Genomic DNA, 20,045 nt, shown 5'->3' with positions numbered 1-20,045 from the left:
TAAGAACTGAATATAAGATCTTTGCGGGGGTCAGGGTTCAAACTCACAACTTTGTGCTGCAAGGCAGGCGCAATGCCACTGAGCTAAATTCCTGGCCCCCCCCTTTTTTTTGGATTTCTTGAGACAGGATCTCACTATGAAGTTCAGGCTAGCCTTGAACTCACTATGCAGCCCAGGCTGGCCTCGAACTCATGGGATCCTCTTGCCTCAGCCTCCTGAGTGCTAGGATTATAGGCATGGTGCTACCATGCTGGGCAAGATAAATATTTATATAATGCATGTATACCTATACGAAGGAATGAATATAATGGCTTGGTGTCTAGAAAAAAGTTCAGTTCACTTTAGGCATGAAATTTGGATATAATCCCTGCTTTGGTGTGTCGGAGGGCTCCGCAAAATGATCCTAAAGAGCCAATTTAAAGGATCTTTTTCAAACCAGGTAATAGGTGTGTAGGAAAAAGGGGCAGCAAGGGCAGCCAGATAAACGAGGTTACCAGAGGATCGTGCAGGGTGGAGCCAAGATACCAACAGGCACTGGTTAACAACCAGGCTACTGGAAATTTGCATCTCTGGATACAATCTGTAGCTCAACAGTCTTCTCACTGTGTAAAGTGGCAATGCTGTCCAAACAGTGAGGGGAAGGTTTAATCTTGATGACTCAGTGTTGAGGGAGGGAAGGAGGAAAGGAGACCCAGAAAGCAGGGAAGTGTCAGTGAACAAGGGAGATGAGGAAGTAGATTGAGTCTTTTGTGGGAAGAGAAGACAGTGCTGAAGAAGGTCTAAAGAGGAAACCTGCTATGACAGTTGTCCCACATGGTCTAGCGGTTAGGATTCCTGGTTTTCACCCAGGCGGCCCGGGTTCGACTCCCGGTGTGGGAACACTACACTTTTGGCCAGGTATGGCCCGAATACCAGAAAGAAACACAGTTTAGGAAGGTAGAAACCTTCAGCAGCTCCCTGCGGCTTTCAGCATTTATATCAAATTCAGCACATCCCAGGAGACCCGGGATGCCCTCCGCACGCCTATTTGGCCACAAGGATCTGGTCCCTGGAAAGAAACCACTCCTTCCCTCAAGCCATTCTCACTGCCGGGTGGAACCAATCTTAACCTCAACTCAGTCACAGATGACCTCACAGCAGAAGTATTTCCTGACCCCAGCCGCTCTCTTCTGCCCAGAAGCACCAAAGCATCAAAGGCAGCTGGCTCAGCAAGCATTTTTCTTGTGGTCCCAGCCTTATGGGTTCTGAGGTCTCCGTCTCCTCCGGGACCAGGACTTCCGGGAGCACACACGTGGACTCAGCTCACTGCTCCAGTGTCTAGTTCAAGGCTGGCCCTCAAGAGATGCCATAGAAGCATTTGTTCACTAGACTTGCAGCTGAGAAAACCTCACTGAGTTTCAGTTACAAATAAACCTGAAGCGCTTACTCTTTCCTTCACAGCACATTTAAGAACACAATTTTTCTTGTTTGTGTGTGTGCCCATGTGCTTGTGTGGTTCTGGGGAATGAACTCCATGGCAGTCTACCACTGAGCTACATCCCCAGCCCTGTTCACTTATTTATTTATTTGGTTGGTTGGTTGGTTTTGAGACAGGGTCTCATTGTGTAGCCCAGGCTGGCCTCGAACTCTCTCAGTGATCCTCTTGCCTCAGCCTTCTGGGTGCTGGGATTACAGGCGTGCACCACCATACCCAGCTTATTTTATTTTTATTTTAAGATAAAATCACTAAATCCCTCAGGCTGGCCTTGAATTGACAGTTCTCCTACCTGAGCCTTCCAATAGGAGGGATTCTCTAGAGGCATGTGACACCATTTCTGGCAACACAACTATTTTTGAACCATGAAAACATATTCTTTTTTTAATTTTTATTTTTTATTAGGACAAGTTTGCAGCACATAATGACTACATTCCTCGTGGGGAGTTGGCACTTGTACACACACATCATAATTCTTTTCTTATCCCCTTTCTCCTTTCCCCTTTCCTCCCCCTTGCCTCCCTCTATCTCTTTGTCCCTTTCCCTTTTGCCAAAGCTCTATCTCCCTATTCCTATTATCTATCTTTTATTTTGTTCTTTATTTATATTTTGGATTTCTCATATAAGAGAAACCATGTGATATTTAAGCTTGTGTGTCTGATATGTTTCATTTAACATTATGGTCTCAAGGCACATCCATTTTCCTACAGTGACTCAAGTTTTTTCTAAGTTTTTCCTTCTTTATGACAGAGTAATACTGCATTTTGTATAAATACCGCATTTTCTTTTTATTCATTCATCTGTTTAGGAATATGTAAGATGCTTACAAGATTTAGCTACTATAAACATGGGGATGAATTGAACATTTTTTCATGTACTTATTGGCCACTTGTTTGGGTTTTTTTTTTTTTTTGTACTGGGGATCGAACTCAGGACCTTGCGCTTGCAAGGCAGGCACCAAAACCACTGAGCTAAATCCTCAGCCTTATTGGCCACTAGTACTTCTTCTTCTGAGAAGTGTTTATTCAATTCAGTTGCCCATTTTTTGATTGGATCTTTTATTTGGAGGAGTTTAATTTTTTTTGAGATCTTTATATACCCAAGATATTAATCCGGGCTGGGGATTTAGCTCAGTGGTTCTGCCGCCAGCCTTGCAAGCACAAGGACCCGAGTTGGATCCCTGGTACCAAAAATAAAACAAAACAAAAAAAATATTAATCCTCTGAGGAATACCTGGCAAATGTTTTTCCCATTCTGTAGGTTGTTTCTTCGCTCTGTTGGTTGAAAATACATGTTCTTTACTGACTCTACTGTGAACCGTCAAATATAGTTTCTCATTCTTTGATTTGACCCAGCAGGTTCCAACAAATTTGGGCTATATACAGAGTTACTAGACTGGCTGGAGGGCCAGCCTGTGTGGATTCAGCTATAAATGATGGGCTCTTCCACTTCTCTGTGGCTCAGTTCTCTCATCTGTATAAAACGGGGACAATAATAATACCAGCATCAACAGGACTATTTTGTGGATTAAAGAAGTTAATAATATAGCTGGGCATAGTGGCGCCTGCCTGTAATTCCAGAACTCAGGAGTAACGCAGGATCACTGTGAGTTCAAGGCCAGCCTGGGCTACATAGTGAGACCTTGTTTAAAATTTGTAAAAAAAAGTTGATAATGTAAAGGGCACAGCAGTGTCCCTAGCACGCAGCAAGTCCCCATATCTTAGATATTATGAACTGTGTCACCTGTCACTCTGAAACTTGTATTACTCACTCAACAGAAAACGACACCTCAATCCCACACCCTGCTTCCCTCAGATCCTGAATGGAAGGAGAATAGGCAGAAAATTCAGAAGGTAAAATGGCACATCCTTGAATTGAAGCGGGGGGTCTAAATCAGCGCTCTTCTAAAGAAAATATGGTGTTTATACACAGTGCAGTACTACTTTGCCATCAAATATAAATTTGAGTCATTTGTAGAAAAATGGATGCACCCGGAACAAGTGTGAAGTAAAATAAAGCAGACACACAAACTTAAACATCCAATGGTTTCTCTGATATGAGAAACCCAAAGCACAAATAATTCAAAAAGCAACATAAGGGCTGGGGATTCAGCTCAGTGGTTCTGCCGCCTGCCTCACAAGCGCAAGGACCCAAGTTTGATACCCGGTCCAAAAAAAAAAAAAGAGTAATATAAAAAAGAGATAATAGGAAACAGCAAAATACAGATTTTTGGAAATGAGAAGGGGACCAAGAGATGGGGGGAGGCAGGGAGAAGCCCCAGCCACTTTTCCCAAGGACGCCCCTTCCCAGAGGATTCGGGAGGGCACCCCTTCCTCTAAAGGGGCCTACCTACCTGTAAAAGGGATTTTGCAGTCCTTTGCAGTTCCCCTCCGAGTCACCAGGTGACACTAGTCATCAGTTTCTTTCTAAATTTCCTCTTCTCGTTGAAATCCCGTGCCACTCTTGCTCTAAGAGACATTGGTCTCGCGAGGTTTGTCGTAAACTTACAGAACCGGAAGCAGCTGGTAGACCTCTTCCTTTTTGCAGCCATCGCTGGAGCTGCAGCGGGTAAGGATTCGGCGGCGGCGAAGTGCGTGTAATCCGCAGCCATCCATTCCTGGGCACGGTGTCTGTCTACCTTGGGGGTGTCGAGATTCTCCTGCTGGCTGCACAGCAGCCAGGGAGGGGGGATGGAAAAGTTTCAACCTGTTTTCAGCTCCAGGGTCCGCCTCTCAGAGGGGAGAAGGGACAGATTTGGGGGTCTCGGGACCAGGGCCCTCAGGGAAAAGGGTCCGTAGAGGTAGAGTCATGTCTGAGAAGTGTAGTTTACTACAGAACGTTTCCCAAACAGCTGTGCTTATTAACGGTTTTACAGAACTTCTAAACCATTTTTCGCCCATTGAAAGGCTTTTTGGGCCCGAGAAATGTGCAGGAATTTCCAAGTTCAGAGTGGGGAGACCTGACTCTAATTTTGGAGAGGCTGAAAGTTCGTAGGTGGAGGTTGGTTGATCTTCGTAAAACTCGATGTTATGTGTGGAAAACTGAATTGGCCGTCTGCTTTGTCCTGTTTCAGCAGAGACCATTATAAATCCAGTCTTGGCTCCCTCACGCGGTATTTAAGGAGCTTGGAGAACGTTATCAAAGTTTTATAAGTGAAACGTGTTAATGAAGTCTTTATTTTACATTCAAGCTTTACTTGATAGGCCATTCAGTCCAAGATGTGTAATGCAGGTGCAGAACATGACACCTTCTGTGAACACTTTAAACTTTCAAGAGGAGACTTTAGCCATTAAAGGATCTTTTAAATTTTTTATTTAGCCAAAATGAAGTTCAATCCTTTTGTGACTTCGGACCGCAGCAAGAACCGTAAAAGGCATTTCAATGCACCTTCCCACATTCGCAGGAAGATTATGTCTTCCCCTCTTTCCAAAGAGCTGAGACAGAAATACAATGTTCGATCTATGCCCATCAGAAAGGATGATGAGGTTCAGGTATGTATCCGTTTGTTCAGATTGTTTTGATGAAAACTCACATGCTTAGTTCCAGAAGAGAGGTTGCAAGATTTCAAAGACCAAAGCGTGCTGCTTTGCAGTACTTTTCGTTGGTACAAATCAGTTTCTTAAAGCATCAGATGTAGCAATGATTAAATAGTAAAACAAGTAGTCAGAGCAGTTGGGGTTATTTTGTCAGTGTATTTGGTCATTGAAGAGTCATATGAGGTCCAGAAAAGAGAATAATGTGACATGATTGAATTTACTGGTAAATAATTTGCCAAATTTTACTTTAGTAAAAATTCTATGACTAGGGCTGAGAATTTAGCTCAGTGGCACCGCACCTGTCTTGTTAAGTGCAAGATCCTAAGTTAGATCCTGGTACCCAGGGGAAAAAAATTTGTGTGACTGTCTTAGGGCTATCCTGCACCTAGTGACTAATTCAGGTAGTCCCTAAAGCAGCTGTTAACTGCATCATCACTATTTGTGCACCACTCTTGGGAGCCTGAGACAGGAGAATCACTGTGAGTTGAGACCAACCTGAATTGCATAGTGACCCTGACTCAAACAAACAAAAGCTTATAGTGTATTGCTGTGTTTGAGAAAATTCCTTGTCAGCTTCCTATAGAACCCCAAGAATGGGCTGCCATTTAGCCTTTGGAATAGCCTGCTGCTGTTTGTTAGTGGCCATCAATTGTAGGGATTCCCTGTCTATCACTTAGATTGATGGGGACATGGATTATTTACAAGTTTGTTAAAAGCCAGGAATAGAGTCAAAGCTTTTAAAATTGAAAAATCTTGTATGTCTTATAGAGTGTGAATGGTATGTAAATGATAGTTCCTGATTTACAAGGTTAGTCTTGTTTTTTGACCCATGTTTCTGTTCTTTTTGAACTTCCATTTAGGTTGTGCGAGGACACTATAAAGGTCAGCAGATTGGCAAAGTAGTCCAGGTTTACAGGAAGAAATATGTCATCTACATTGAACGGGTGCAGCGGGAAAAGGCAAATGGCACAACTGTCCATGTGGGTATTCACCCCAGCAAGGTACGTGTTTTGAAGAATGCTTGAGAGAGAAGGAAATCATGATAGTTATTCTTGGCTGATGTGATTGCTTATCTTCAGAGCACCCTGAAAAATAGTCCCTGGTTTTAGGTGTGTTGGGAACCATGTCTTAAAGCAATATCATACTTACATTGAAAATTGTAATAATTTCTGAAATCATTGTCCATAACATTTGGAGCCAGTAGATCAACAATCTGATCACTGACAGATTTTTAAATCTCAGAAATAGGATAATTATTAAATAGCCAGGTGTAGTGTTACACAAGTAATCTCGGCACTCAGGAGACTGAGGCAGGAGGATCGCCATGAATTTGAGGCCAGCCTGAGCTACATAGTGAGACCCTGTCTCCAAAGAAAACAAATTGAGGTCCAGACCTGTTTGGTTTTGTATGTTCAGTCAAGTCAAGTAAGCAGTAAAGCAGTTTCACAGTCTCATAAAGTGGATTGTAAACCATTTTCAGTGGAAAAAATTTGAAACTGAGAGGTTAGATGCCATGGGTCTAAGCAAACATAGAAAATCTGGTCTTATTCCCATAGCAGACATTTGCTTTGAATTTTTATGTGAATTATCCCAAAATTACAATTACTGACCTTCAAAAATTATGTCCTTTGCTTTCATGCTACAACTTATATCTTCCAAGTGTTTAAAAAGTATAGTTAGTGTAAAATACTATAATAATGTTCAGCCTGCAGAAAAGTCAAAGGTTAGAACCATAAAACACCTGTGTGTCTTTCACCTAGAATTCCCTATTAAAATTTTGACAGATTGTCTTTTCTTGACACCCTAGTGAATTGTGTCACCACACTTTAGTTATATTAGTATGCATTTCTTAAGAGCAAGGACTTTGCTATTCTGTCATACAGTTATTTTTGCCTCTTGCCATTAGAACAGCGCATGTCAGGGTTGTCCAATGAGTGTGCTTAGTACAGCATGTGAAGCAGGTGATCGATGAGTGGTTCGGTGGTCATGTTCTTCCATTCTTAGAGCTTCAGATATCTAGGAGCTGATCAAACTCCTCATTTTGCCCTTGAGAACTCCATTGCCAGTGTATGACAACTCTGTCCTCCCATTGCTTGGGCCACAAATAACATTTTTGATTTATGTACTCTACATCAGTCAATAAAGTCTTTTCATTGCTGTCACATTTTATCTAGAATCCAGTCTGGTTGTTACTGTCAGGGTCACTTGTAAGACCTTACTCGATAACCCTTCACCAGCTGCTAGTTGACTATCTTTTTTCTAGCTGCGTGCTCCTTTGGCCTCTTCGGTGTTCCTAGACCATGCTACTACTCAGTTGGCAGCCTTCCCTGTAACTTGATTGAATTGTAAATTCTAGGCTCACAGGCCTGAGGTAGAATTGGTGTTTACAACCTAGATGTATGTTGTGTGCTTTTTGTTTTTTATAATACTGGGAATCAAACCCAGAGGCTTGTGCCTGCTAGTCAAGTGCTTTACCAAGTTCTCCTGTCTTTGGACATTTAACTTGGTGTTTTCTATGGATAGTTGTAACCTAGATGGTTCAGTGAGACTGTTTGATCACCCTGTAGAAAAGAGCCCCTGTTCCTCAGCCTTTCTCTAAAACAAAATGAAGAGTACATTTGCTTGTTTTCTATCTCACTATAATAGAATCTAAGCTTTGTGATCTTGTATTTTGGTCATCATGGGTGTATTTTATGTCCTCTTCACTTTCCTTCACAAAATTACCCTATCTCTGAACTTTAGGATTAGATCTGGGTTTGGGGGTGGGGGTGAGACAGCATTTCACTGTGTAGTTCAGGCTAGCTTCAAACTTGTGGTCCTCCTGCCTCAGGCTCCTGGGTGCTGAGGTTATAGGCATGTGCCCACTGATTTTTTAAATTTTTATTAGATGTTTGAAGTACATAATGATTACATTCATCATGGAATGTTGGTACGTATATGTAACACATCTCTTGGTCACTTTCCCATTTTCAAAAGGTCTATCTTCCTGTTGCCTATTATCTATTATTTTGCTTTTTAAATGTCAGATTTCTCATAATAGAAACCTTGTGATGTTTAAGCTTATGTGTATTATTTCATTTTGCACTATTGTCTCAAGGTGCATCTATTTTCCTAGAAGTGACTCAAATTTATCCTTTATGGCAGAGTAGAATTCCAATGTGTATAAATACTACATCTTCTTTATTCATTCATCTGTTGGTAGATATACAGGCTGCTTAAATTTCACAGAAAAAAGAACAAGTTAGAATTTCTGTAAAACACAGAAGAAACAGAAAAACCGCCTTGCCTTTTCCAGTTGTTGGTAGAGCATTACCGAACACTTTGATTTAAGGAACTCAACTGTAGTTTCTGAAACTTTAAAAGTTATATACAGTAATCATCTCATTTTTGGTTAATCCACTACCCTGGGTTTTGGGCAGGCATTGGTCATTGGACCTTTTGTGTTGGCAATTATTTAAAGCTTGAGAGTGTTTTTGTTTTTCTCCAGGTGGTTATCACCAGGCTAAAACTGGACAAAGACCGCAAAAAGATCCTGGAACGGAAAGCCAAATCTCGCCAAGTAGGAAAGGAAAAGGGCAAATATAAGGAAGAAACAATTGAGAAGATGCAGGAATAAAGTCCTCTTATATACAACTTTAATTAAAACTGCTAAAATGAAGCTCCTTTGTTTTGTTGTACTTTGGAACACTGGCTTCTTTTCAGTGGCTGGGTCTCACCTGTTGGTCGTCCTCTGATTCTGGAAAGGGAAACTCAAAGATATTTGCTGTTGGGAGGTAGCCATTTCCCCCCATCCCTACCTGGGATCAAACTCAGGACCTTGCACTTGCGAGGCAGGTGTTGGTGCCACTGAGCTAAATCCCCGGCCCTGGAGGTAATCATTCTTCTGGCTGGATTCCACTACTGAAAAATGTCATTTAAGTAGAATTGGTCTTTCACATTTGAGGATCAGTTCTTTAGCGATAGATTTTTTTCCCCCTGACAGTTTGCTGAAGTCAGAGCTGATGGGTTTTTAGTTTGGTTTTTCTACACTAGGAATTGAATCCAGGGCTGGCTTCACATCTACTACTGAACTGTACATCCCCAACCCTAGATAGGGGTTTTTTTCTTCTAGTAGGCAGCATTTGAGAAGACACACAAGAAAGGGCAGGGCAGTTCATCCCTTGGACTTGTCTTTTCTCTAACAGGCTTATGCTGTGGACATACAGCATATTTTGAAATTTTATTGCATAAAAGTTTGTCATTGGGTAAAAAGTCTTAAATGAGAAGCTGCTGTGATTTGCCAGTAGTATCTAGACCGCTGCTTCATGGTGTTCCTCTAGATTGGGAAGTTTCAGGCGCTCTCAGCTACCAGTTGAGACCCCTATACTTTATTCTTACCTTGGTGCTGACTGGTGGCTGTTAGTCCGAAACCTAGCAAAATTTGGGGTTACAATGTACAATACAAAATGTATATAAAAATGCAAGCTTTCTTGGTAAAGTGTGGCATGGCCAGCAATTGACAATTGAATCAGCAGTTCGGTATACTTTGTACTGCCATTCCTCACTCTAGGCTGACGATGCTGAAGGCAGTTTACATCCCAAACAGGAAGTATTTATTTTGGCGAGTTTGCAACAATGAGGGAAATGGTAAAGTTACTTGGTTTAGCCAAGAATACACCTATGCCGGCAATATTACTAAAACGTGTCTGCGAAGTTGACCTGGCTGGGTACGATACCTCAGGCAGAAGACAAATGGGATTCCTTAGGGTTTGTGGCGCCTGGGGGCGGGGCTTCCGCTGCAGTGGGCGGGTGCCTGGTAACCATCCGTCCGGGAGGTGAGGCCGCGGTTAGGGTGCAAAAGTTGATGGAGGACTTACTGCTTGAGATGGCATAAAAGAACTTGGTAAGAGTGATCAGCAATCGTCTGATGGATATGACAATGATTATTCCGACTAGAATGACGGAAATGTGTTGGGACCAGAACTTCACATCAAACTGAATTCCTAGGTAATTCACAGTGATCTCAATGCCTCTTGTGACAGGATCATGCCATCTCAAGCAGTAAGTCCTCCAATGTCATTGTCCTGCTATTAACGCAGATAATGGGCATGTACTTTGTCTCCTCCGTACTGCTGATCCGAGTGAGTATGCCACTAGAATATCGCACCATAATCACGGAAGTGCTTGGAGAACTGCAATTTAACTTCTCTCACCGTTGGTTTGATGTCATCTTCCTGGTCAGCGCCCTTTCCAACATATTATTCCTCTATTTGCCTCCAAACAGGCACCAGAGAAGCATATGGCACCTTGAACTCGAGATTACAGACTGTTAGAAGCCAGGATCAGCAGAATTTGAGTCAGGAAAAGCAATGGAGGGGACAAGGGCCTAATGCCTCCAGCATACACCTTTCTCAGGTGATACTATGATAAGTAGCATTGGCTAGAACAGGAGAGGGAGAAGTAACTCGAGACAGTACTCAGCAGCAAGCATGCAAAAGTAGTGAGGGCAGGGCCAGAGGGGACAGAGACTGTACTGGAACCCTTACATGTCTATAGTAACTGGGCCAGACGTTCAGGTGGGCAAGGTTATGGCTTTTCCTTAAGCGTGACTGTCATTAAAGTCAGATTGTAACACTGAAAAAAAAAAAGTTGATGGAGGTTTCCCCTACCCTGCAGGTCCCTGCACATCCCCTTTCACCTCGATGTTCTACAAACCCACCAGGATTTGATGTTCCCTGCGCCTGCGCCTGGCTCATCTAGCCGTGAGCTGGCCGGGTGCGTGCAGAGCTAGGCGGTGGCAGCCGAGGTTGCGGAAGACTGGCCAGGAGGCCACACCCAGGAGACGATGCCGGAACCTGGGCCCCCAGAATAAGCGAGTTTCTGTGTTGTGTAAGGAGGTGCGGGAACGCTGCCAACCACTGTCTCTGCAGTACCATCGAATCCTCCTAGCAACCTGTTGCGGTGGATACTGGGATTTCCCCCATATCGTAGGGACAATACTGAAGCCCAGTAACTTGGCCTTAGTGGCACAGTAAATGGTAGAGACCACCATACTGCTGCAGAGCCTCACTCATAATCACATACCTATAAGCCATGTGTTTGACAGATGTCCTTTGAACATCTTTTGTGCTTAACTCTATCAGTCGTGAGGGGATACAGGTAGGTAGAAGCCTCAGCCCTTGCCTTCTAGGTTGTATACAGCCAGTTCAATAAAAGTACAAAAGCCGAGTATTCCAGTACAGGCTGTTTAGAGGAGAGAGAAATATTAATCAGGAGTTGCTTGAATACATCAAGAAGGAGGTCCTTTTTAGCCCACTGCTATTTGGAAGATGGATAGAAGAGCCAAAGCAAACAGGGTGGGTAAGGAAGGGAGTAAACATGCCTTCCCAGAACCCACTTCTCTAACCAAACTCATTTATCAGCCTAGCAGCACCGGTCACACCAGAAACCTGACTGACTTGGGGCCACATTTTTTCATGTTGCTTTAGACAAGATATTGAAAACAAATCTACAGGGGTGGGAGGGCAAGATAAATCAATTAGTGGGTCACTTAATGACTGGGAAACTGGAGACCACAGGTTCCATTTAAGGCAAGATGCTGCCTCTTTGACTCTAGCCATTTGTTCCCAGGCAGCAATGCCCTCCACCTGGCCAAATCTTATCGTTTTTCAAGAAAGCCAGAAATCCAGATTTTTATGTGAAATCTCCCAATATGTAAATATAAATGAAGTTCAACAACAAAAAAAGGAAAAAATAAATCACTGGATGGGTCAATTAAAATAGGTCTGTAAGCCAACTGTGGCCCCTTGGCCATGTGATAGAATTTTAGAGTTGAGGGGCATCTCATTTTAACCCTGAGAAGGTCATTAGGTCATTACTCCTTAAAAATATGTAAGAAGAGTTTGTGTCTCTTGGATCAGCCAAGACCTCCAACCGGTTATAATGTCTTAAAATTTTACATCTTTTTGAATAAGCTGTTTCCAGCCTGTCTTCATTCTTGTTTGTTTTCTTTTTGTGGACAAGGAATTTTTCTTTTTTGTTCTTTGGTAGACAAGGAATTAAACCCAGGGAGTGCTAAACTACATCTTCAACCCCTTTTTAAAATTATTTTGAAACATGGTATCACTAAGTTGCCATGCTGTCTTCAAATGTATAATCCTCCTGCCTCAGCCTCCTCAATAGCTGGGATTAGGGCCAAGGATTTAGCTCAGTGGTTCTGCCACCTGCCTCTCAAGCGCAAGGTCCTGAGTTCAATCCCCCCCACCACCAAAAAAATAAATACATAAATAAATAGCTGGGATTATAGGCATGTGCCATCACACTTGGTTCTCTTTCTTTTGTAAGATGGAAATAAGACTTTTCCCCTCCTGTGGAGTTATCACAGGGAAGTGACTCCCAGCATGTTTGAGTCAGATGTGCCGAGTTTGTGTCTCCCAATACAGAAGAGTGGATTTGAGGATAAAGGAAAAGTTAATAGGAAAAGTTTTTTGAGAGAAAGCTCCTGAGAGACAGGAGTCCCAAAGTGGGTTGATACTGAGGCTCTTTGTCAAGGGTATTTTATACAGCAAAATCACAACTTAGGTAGCTATAGATCAAACTAAACCTATAGGATTACAAGTGTAGTCACATAGCTAATATTGATCCAATAGGGAATCAAAGGTATATGACTATCATCATTAACTTTAGCTTACTATAACTTCTAACATAAAACAAAGGCATTCTTGGAAAGGGACTGGAGTCTGGGTCAGGATGTTCTGGTCACCCACCTGTGCATTTGATGCGTTATCTAGGCTCTCTGGACCAGGGGGTGCTAATTACAGTATAATCCCAAGATGCTGCTTATCTCTAGAGAGTCTTGCAGCCCTGGCCATCAAATCTCCATCTTGAGGCCTAGCTCTCTTCCACAATTTTGATATATCTCATCTTCTGCACTGTCTCTGATTGCCTATTAATTTCTTTTTTTTTTTTTTTTGATACTGGGGATCGAACTCAGGACCTTGAGCTTGCGAGGCAGTCCGCGGAACCACCGAGCTAAATCCCCAGCCCTGCCTATTAATTTCTATCTAATTTAGCTGTCTATAATAGCGTCGCCCGAAAGGCCTTAAATAACAATCAAAACAGTCACCCAGTTGATGAGTGTTGCCAGTTTCAGTGAAGAATCTGACTTCTTCCTGGATCCTATTGAATACCTTACAGTTTTAAGTATCCTCAGAGGACCACTGTATCTGTGGAATGGTAAATGGACATTCCCTAGAAAACAAAGTCCCATGTCAGTGGTTAAATGGCACTAGGGAATGAAACAAACTTAAAACTGGTGGGTTTTGCACCGGGGATTTAGCTCAGTGGTTTTGCCACCTGCCCTGCAAGCACAAGGACCTGAGTTTGATCCCCAATACCAAAAACAAAACAACAACAACAAAAAACTGGTGCTTTTTATTTTGAGACAAGATCTTGCTATGTAGTCCACGCTGCCCCTGAATTCACTATGTAGCCCAGGCTGGCCTCAATCTTGTGATCCTCCTGCCTCAGCTGGTTTCTTTACTACAAGACTTCAGACTCTTTAAAATGTCACTTTGCCAAAAAAAAAAAAAAAGTCACTTTGCAAAGTAGAACATGGTAATGCACACCAATATTCCCAGCACTCAGGAGGCTGAGGCAAGAGAATTGCCACAAGTTTGAGGCCAGCCTGAGCTACATAGTGAGTTCAAGGCCAGTCTGAGTTACATTGGGAGACTATCTCCAAAAGAACAAAAAAAATCAGTTTGCAGTGAAATCTTGAACCCATGTTTAGTATAAAGAGCATTTAGAGGGCTGGGGATTTAGCTCAGTGGTTCTGCTGCCTGCCTCGCAAGCACAAGGTCCTGAGTTCGATCCCTGGCACATAAAAAAAAAAGAGCATTTAGAAAGAGCTCAGTTTCTTCAATTCTGAAATGCATACTTTTCACATTTTAGGGTTTACATATGTCTTGTCAATACATTGATATGGGTTTCTAAGTCAGTAGTGTCTTTTTAAATTTTTTAATTCTTTTTAGTGGAAGAACTTCAATACCTGGAAGTAGGCTGGGCTTGACCAGGATTATTGCTCAGAGCTTTAAAAAATTTCCATCTTTCTGTTTCTCAAGAGTTTTCCCTGCTCAGCTGTGTATCCAGGGATCTTCTTAAGTTTATTAGATTCCTGGGATCATCATATGAACTTTTCCTCTGGCCTCATCTGGTATCTTGGAGTTGTTCTAACTAAGAAGTCCTGCTTTAGACACTTGAGTGTCTGGTTTCCTTGCTGAGGAATTCTCCAGTTTGGGTGTCATATACTCCATTTTGGGTATCTCTTTTTGACACAGTAATCTGACATACTTTATGTATAGAGGCATGATATTTCCATTTCTGGAAACAGATCTTCCTGCCCCTGTTCAGAGCCATCAAGCCTGTACCTAAAAGTGTCTCCCTGCTTTGGAGACACTTTTGCTCAGGTTCATGTGAATTGTCTGCTTTGTTCTGGAAACATGACCTCCTGTTTAGGCAGTGTCAAAACAAGCAAGTGTATAGACTTCGCAGGACGCCCCTTTTGTTGGGTATAATACTTTCTCCTTAATTCTTCCATGTAATAATCACATAGTCTACATTCAGAGTTGTTGGTGCTTTTATTCCTGGCATCCTCCATCATCTCTGCCTGATCCTTCTAAAGCTGCTTCTTAGCCCAGGCCCTGAGACAAAGCAGTTTCTGTGACAGCAGCCAGTATTGTTCCAAGAGACAACAACATTTGAGGGTCAGACCAAAAATTAAACATTTGGAAGCTTCTCAGGACTGCATAATGTTAGACAGTTGTGAGAGCATGGTCCCTTGGGGTAAGGACTCAAATCTATGTACAATTGTCAGGAAAAACCCATCATTTAAAAAGATTGGGGTGAGCCGGGAATTTAGCTTAGTGGTTCCGCCACCTGCCTTGCAAGCACGAGGTCCTGAGTTTGATCCCCCGTACCAAAAAAAAAGGAGAACAATAAAAATATTGGGGTGAGGTTGGGCCGGGTAACCCACGGTAGAGCCCTAGCCTAGTATGCATAAAGCCCAGGTTCAATATCCAGCACTGCAAAAACACAAAAAAAATCTCTGCTGATTTCTTCTTGATTCCCCCCAAATGAAGATACTCTTCAGCCAGGGGAAATTGATGTATGTTGGTTATGGGAAAACTAAAAATACATTCCTTGATGCTAACTTCCATCTAAATGTTTGCTATTATTACATGGTGCCCTCTAGCAACATTTTCCCATTTCTATTGTTTTAGGAGATAGGGTAAGATATTAGCCTGCCACCTTGGGAATTGCCATTTATCCTATCTCCTACTTAACAAAGACCAGTTAATTAGGTTTCACAATATAAACTAATAATTTCATTACTGTGTCTGCTGAAAGTCTAAAATTACTACATGTTTGTGGCCTTACCAATTTTACATTCTGTTGACACACTCTGGTCTCGAATGGTCTTAGTTAGCCTTCTGGTTGCTTTATAAAATTCTACTATTCTTCGTCCATGTAATAGTCTTCAAAAATAGATGAAAGAACCAGTGAGGGACTTTAGGGGGAAAGTCAGTGGAATATCAGCAAATTTAACTGGATTGTTTTCTTTCTCCCCTTTTTAGGACCTGTCTTTCAGCTCTCCACAAATGCCACCAGAGAACTAGAAATAATCAATGGGTGTGTCAAATACAAATGAGTAACATGAGAGAAAAATTTCTTACAACCATAACAAAGTTAGTAGAAATCAAAAATTATAACAGTAAGGTATTTTCCAAAGAAAAGTAGTTTCAAACAATAAAGGAAGTCAAAGAAGCTAAGGAAGAAGTCATCACATGATTATCGCCATGCAGCAAAATATGATGTGATCTCCTCCCAGAGAAAGTGATAGAGGCTACTCATGGAGAGTGAGATTTAATACAGTATAATGTACATAAAGAAGAGTTGTTTGATATTCTTCACCATACGCATCTCAGTATTAGACATGGTGGGCGGACATGCATGCTTGAGGAGCTCCAAGGAAAATGAGAATATCACCAAAGAGGTCATGTCTTACTTCTGACCCTGTGTAAACAGTGCCACCAGCAAAACCCATTACCCAAGAGAAGCCTTGCACCCAAGCCCATGACTTTTAAGGATGTGGACTCGAGATGCCAAGTTGAAATACTTGACATGCAGTCAAATGCTGATGGCAAGTTCAAGTTTATTTTATATTACCAGGACCACTCAACCAAGCTTGTTGTTTTACAGCCTTTGAAGACCAAACAGGCCATTGAGGTGGTGAGTGTTTTGTTGAATATTTTCACAATTCTTGGTGCATCCAGTGTGTTAGATTCTGACAGTAACATAGAGTTCACAAACCAACTTGTTAATGAGCTCAATGAAGTATGGCCAGACCTTAAGATTGTCTTTGATAAGTACCACCCTTCCCAAGGCCCGGGCTCCCTGGAACAAGCAAGCCATGATGCGAAAAACATGATAAATGCCTGAATGCAAAGTAACCACTCATGTCACTGAGCTGAAGGTCCACAATTCATGCAGATGGTGAGGAATCAGGCCTTTGATGTCTCCTTGCTGCAAAGTCCATATGAGGCAGTGTTTGGTTGTAAAGCCAAATCTGAGTTACATTCCTCAAACTTGCCCTGGGAAACTGTGTCAATTCTACAAACAGGAAGAACTAGAAGTTGCAGAAGAACAGCTAGAAAATAGCTTGTGGATCAGGCAGGAAGAAAGGGCTGAGATTGGAACAGACAGATCTGATATTGAAGAGAACATTGATGCTGCATTTCCTGAAGCTACAGAGCCTAGCACCTCACAAGGAGTGCCAGGTCTCCTCTGCTGGTGAACAGACACCTGCTGGGTGGACACATTTTGGGTGTCTTTCTGGGAATGATAACGTCATCTGAAAACTGTTGGTAAAGGCCCCAGGGCAATAGAATGAAGGCTGCAGTCTCCAGGCAAGTTATACATGGTAATCCCTGCCCAGAAGAAAAAAACAAATCCAGTCTTTATATTTGTTCCTAGGGCTGTAGTAACAAATGACCACAAACTTGGTGGCCTAAAACCACAGACGTATGTTCTTTCCCAGTCCTGGGGCCAGAAATCTGAAATCAAGGTGTCTTCAGGGTTGGTTCCTCCTGGAGGCTCTGACAGTAACTCCATTTTATCCCTTTCTCTTTTCTCTGGTGGCTGCTAGTCATCTTTAGTGTTCCTTGGCTTGTAACAGCATAAATCCAGTCTCTGTCTTCACATGGCCTTCTCCCTAGTATCAATGTGTATATTCTCCTTTTCAATTTCTTATAAGAACACCACTGGATACCAAATTCATGTCATTGGTTTTAGGGCCTACCCTAATCAAGGATGATCTCAATTGATGTCCTTACCTTCATGACATCCGCAAAGACTTTTTCAAGTGAGGTCAAATTCACAGGTACCAGGGCATATCTTTTTGGGAGACACAGTTCTATAGTCAATAGGAGATAGTGTTTGTCTGAAAACAAAAACTGATGGGGTCTTAAGCATGAGAGAACTGGTGGGACTACCCTGCATATATTTAGCGTATAGTCCTGCCCCTCAGACATATCCCCCACAAGATGAAATTGTCAGAGGAAGTGGCCTCCTCACCAGGTGGACTCTATTTTGTGCTTCAAGAGAAGCCATTCCTGCCATCCCTGCTCTCAAGAGTGTGTGCACAGGAAATTGTGTGTCACCTGAAACATTTAAAAGTAGGTCAGAATAAGGCATGGCTGGAATTTGGGTCTGAGTCTACCACGTATCTATGCCTCAGGCATATAAAAGCATATTGTGTTCCTGGCACAGGACAGTTTATTCCAGGAAGTAACCACTAGGGAAACAGCCAAGGTCTCTGGAGCAAAATACAAAAGTTGGCCTGAGGTCACTGCTTCAGCCAAAGAGGGATAGGGCAAGTCCAGTCTGGGTCACAGTTTAGACTAAGGATGACTGACCCAGCCTAAGGGAAGAAAAATGCCAGGGATTTGTTACTGCTATGTTCCCAAAAAGAGGGTGCCTAGCCCATAGGAGGTGTTCAGTGAGTTGAATGGATATGTGATTCTGCAGAGATATTCACAGGGAAAGAGAAAAGGCCTACAATCTTTTATTCTCCACACAGGTCTCCTTTCTGAATGTTTCAGAACCATTAGAAATCATTCTGACTGCCCCTAATGCCAGTTTCTTCTATTAAGGACAACACAGCAGGGTTGCATATGGAGGGGCTTTCTCCACAAACATGAAGTTCTACAATGTGACTTGTCTGATACTATCAGATCATGCCTTCTATGTAAGAGCTGAAGACTTCTGTTTGTGGCCATTCATTTTGTTTTGTCTTGTTTTGTTTTTTGTGTTTTTTCTTTTGTTTCCTTTTTTACTTGTGCCACTGGGAATTGAATCCAGGGCTTTCACATTGAGCTATGCCCTCAGCTCTTTTTATTTTATTTTAATTTTTTCAAGACAGGGTCTTGCTATGTATTCCAGCTTTGGGTTCACTGTGTAGCCCAGGCTTGGCCTCAAACTTCTTACTATCCTCTTGCCTCAACCTCGAGAGTGCTGGGATTACAGGTGTGCACCACCACACACAGTCCTTTTCATTTTGTTTATTTTGAGACAAGGTCTGGCTAAATTGCTCAGATGGGACTTGAATTTGTGATTCTCCTACCTCAGCCTCCCAGAGTGCTGGGATTATAAACCTGTGCCTCTTGGTCCAGTTTCTTTTTTAAAATGCTGGAAAGGATCCAGGGAAGCTGCATCATTTTTAGATAGGAGATGACATCACTTCCCAACTTGCTTAGGAGGCCTAAAGTCTTGCTCTATTCTTGGTCTAGCACCTCACTTTCCATTCTCTTTACAACCTATTGTCCTTTTTTGTACTTAGCCTAGCAGGACCTGGGGGGCCCAGCTTGAAAAAGGATGTTAGCATCCCCTCCCTTCTGCCGACCTACCTCCTCTTGTAGCAACCTGGCGCCCCCTCGACAACTCATGGGTGAGTCATTCCGATGTTTTTCTTTCCTGGGAAGTTTTCAGGGCCTGCTGTGCTTGTTGGCTTCTTCATGTTTGCAGTGGAAAGAGTTGGAGATGGATTCCCAGATGCAATCTGACTGCACTATCATATTTCAGCATCTGGAATAGAGGTCACCAACTGGTGCGCCACAGACTGCTCTCAGCTTGCAAATATTTTGTCCACAAAATTTTTTATTTAAAAAGTTAATTTCCAGCACTTTAAAAACTGAAGATTTCATATAAAAATCTTAGTTGTCAGCCAGGCCTGGTGGCACACACCTGTAATCCCAGCACTTGGGAGGCTGAGGCAAAAGGATCATAGTGAGTTTGAGGCCAGCCTTTGTCTACATAGCAAGAGGCTTTCTCAAAAACAAAAGCAAAAAACAACAAAAAAATCTGAATGTCTGACACTTCTTGGAAATGTGGAAGAAATGCCCTACATCTGTGCGGGTCAGCAAATGACAGGAGACAGCCCATGTATGCGTTCTCCAGCTGGCTGCCATCTGAGCCACTCAATACGTGCATGTGTTTCTGTGGCCTACTGCTTAAGAAAGGCAGGGAATGGACCCATGTATCTCTAGGAACTTAGTAGGAAGAGATGCATTCAATTAATGATACTTATCAATTGGCTGTTCATCTGGAACAGCATGAACTTTGGTCTCTAAACTTTTTTTTTTCTTTAGGGTTTGGACTCACTATGTAGTCCAGGCTGCCCTTGAACTCTCTCAGCAGTCCTCCTGCCTCAGCCTCCCAAGTGGTGGGATTACAGGTGTGCACCACCATGCCCAGCTTCTAAACATTTTTTTAAAAGGAAAAATGAAAAATGTTGAGAAAAATAGATTTTTGTGATCGTGGAATAGAGAAAGCCTTCCTTAAAAATATACAGAATTTAGAAACCATAAAGTTGACTACATAAAAAATATCTATGGAAAATAATACCATTTTTATTTATTTTATTTTTAATTATACTATTTTTAAAGATAAAATGACAGATTGAAAGAAAATCTTCACAATATCGAAAGCAGACATAAGAT

At 42.3% G+C, this 20,045-nt stretch overlaps 1 protein-coding gene and 1 non-coding gene across 3 annotated transcripts; both read left to right on the top strand.

Annotated features, from left to right (window-relative positions):
* Window positions 1-807: 807 nt before the first annotated feature.
* Window positions 808-879, top strand: Trnae-uuc (transfer RNA glutamic acid (anticodon UUC)). Its single transcript has one exon. It is a non-coding gene; the product is annotated as a tRNA-Glu (tRNA).
* Window positions 880-3,934: 3,055 nt separating this feature from the next.
* Window positions 3,935-8,668, top strand: Rpl26 (ribosomal protein L26). 2 transcript variants are annotated; one of them, XM_004857496.4, is made up of 4 exons: window positions 3,935-4,042; window positions 4,793-4,965; window positions 5,871-6,011; window positions 8,498-8,668. In XM_004857496.4, exons 2-4 carry the CDS (start codon window positions 4,798-4,800, stop codon window positions 8,624-8,626), a joined length of 438 nt encoding a protein of 145 aa, XP_004857553.1. In that variant the 5' UTR covers window positions 3,935-4,042; window positions 4,793-4,797; the 3' UTR covers window positions 8,627-8,668. The 2 variants fall into 2 exon arrangements, with proteins under 2 accessions (XP_004857553.1, XP_004857554.1); XM_004857497.3 differs by having other exon boundaries at window positions 4,035-4,064.
* Window positions 8,669-20,045: the final 11,377 nt, after the last annotated feature.

This window comes from Heterocephalus glaber, unplaced genomic scaffold, assembly GCF_053883595.1.
Source record: "Heterocephalus glaber isolate CG9 unplaced genomic scaffold, H.glaber_assembly_v1.0 deba00001564, whole genome shotgun sequence".
Lineage (NCBI taxonomy): Eukaryota > Metazoa > Chordata > Mammalia > Rodentia > Bathyergidae > Heterocephalus > Heterocephalus glaber.
This window is presented reverse-complemented; position numbering and strand designations above follow the sequence as displayed.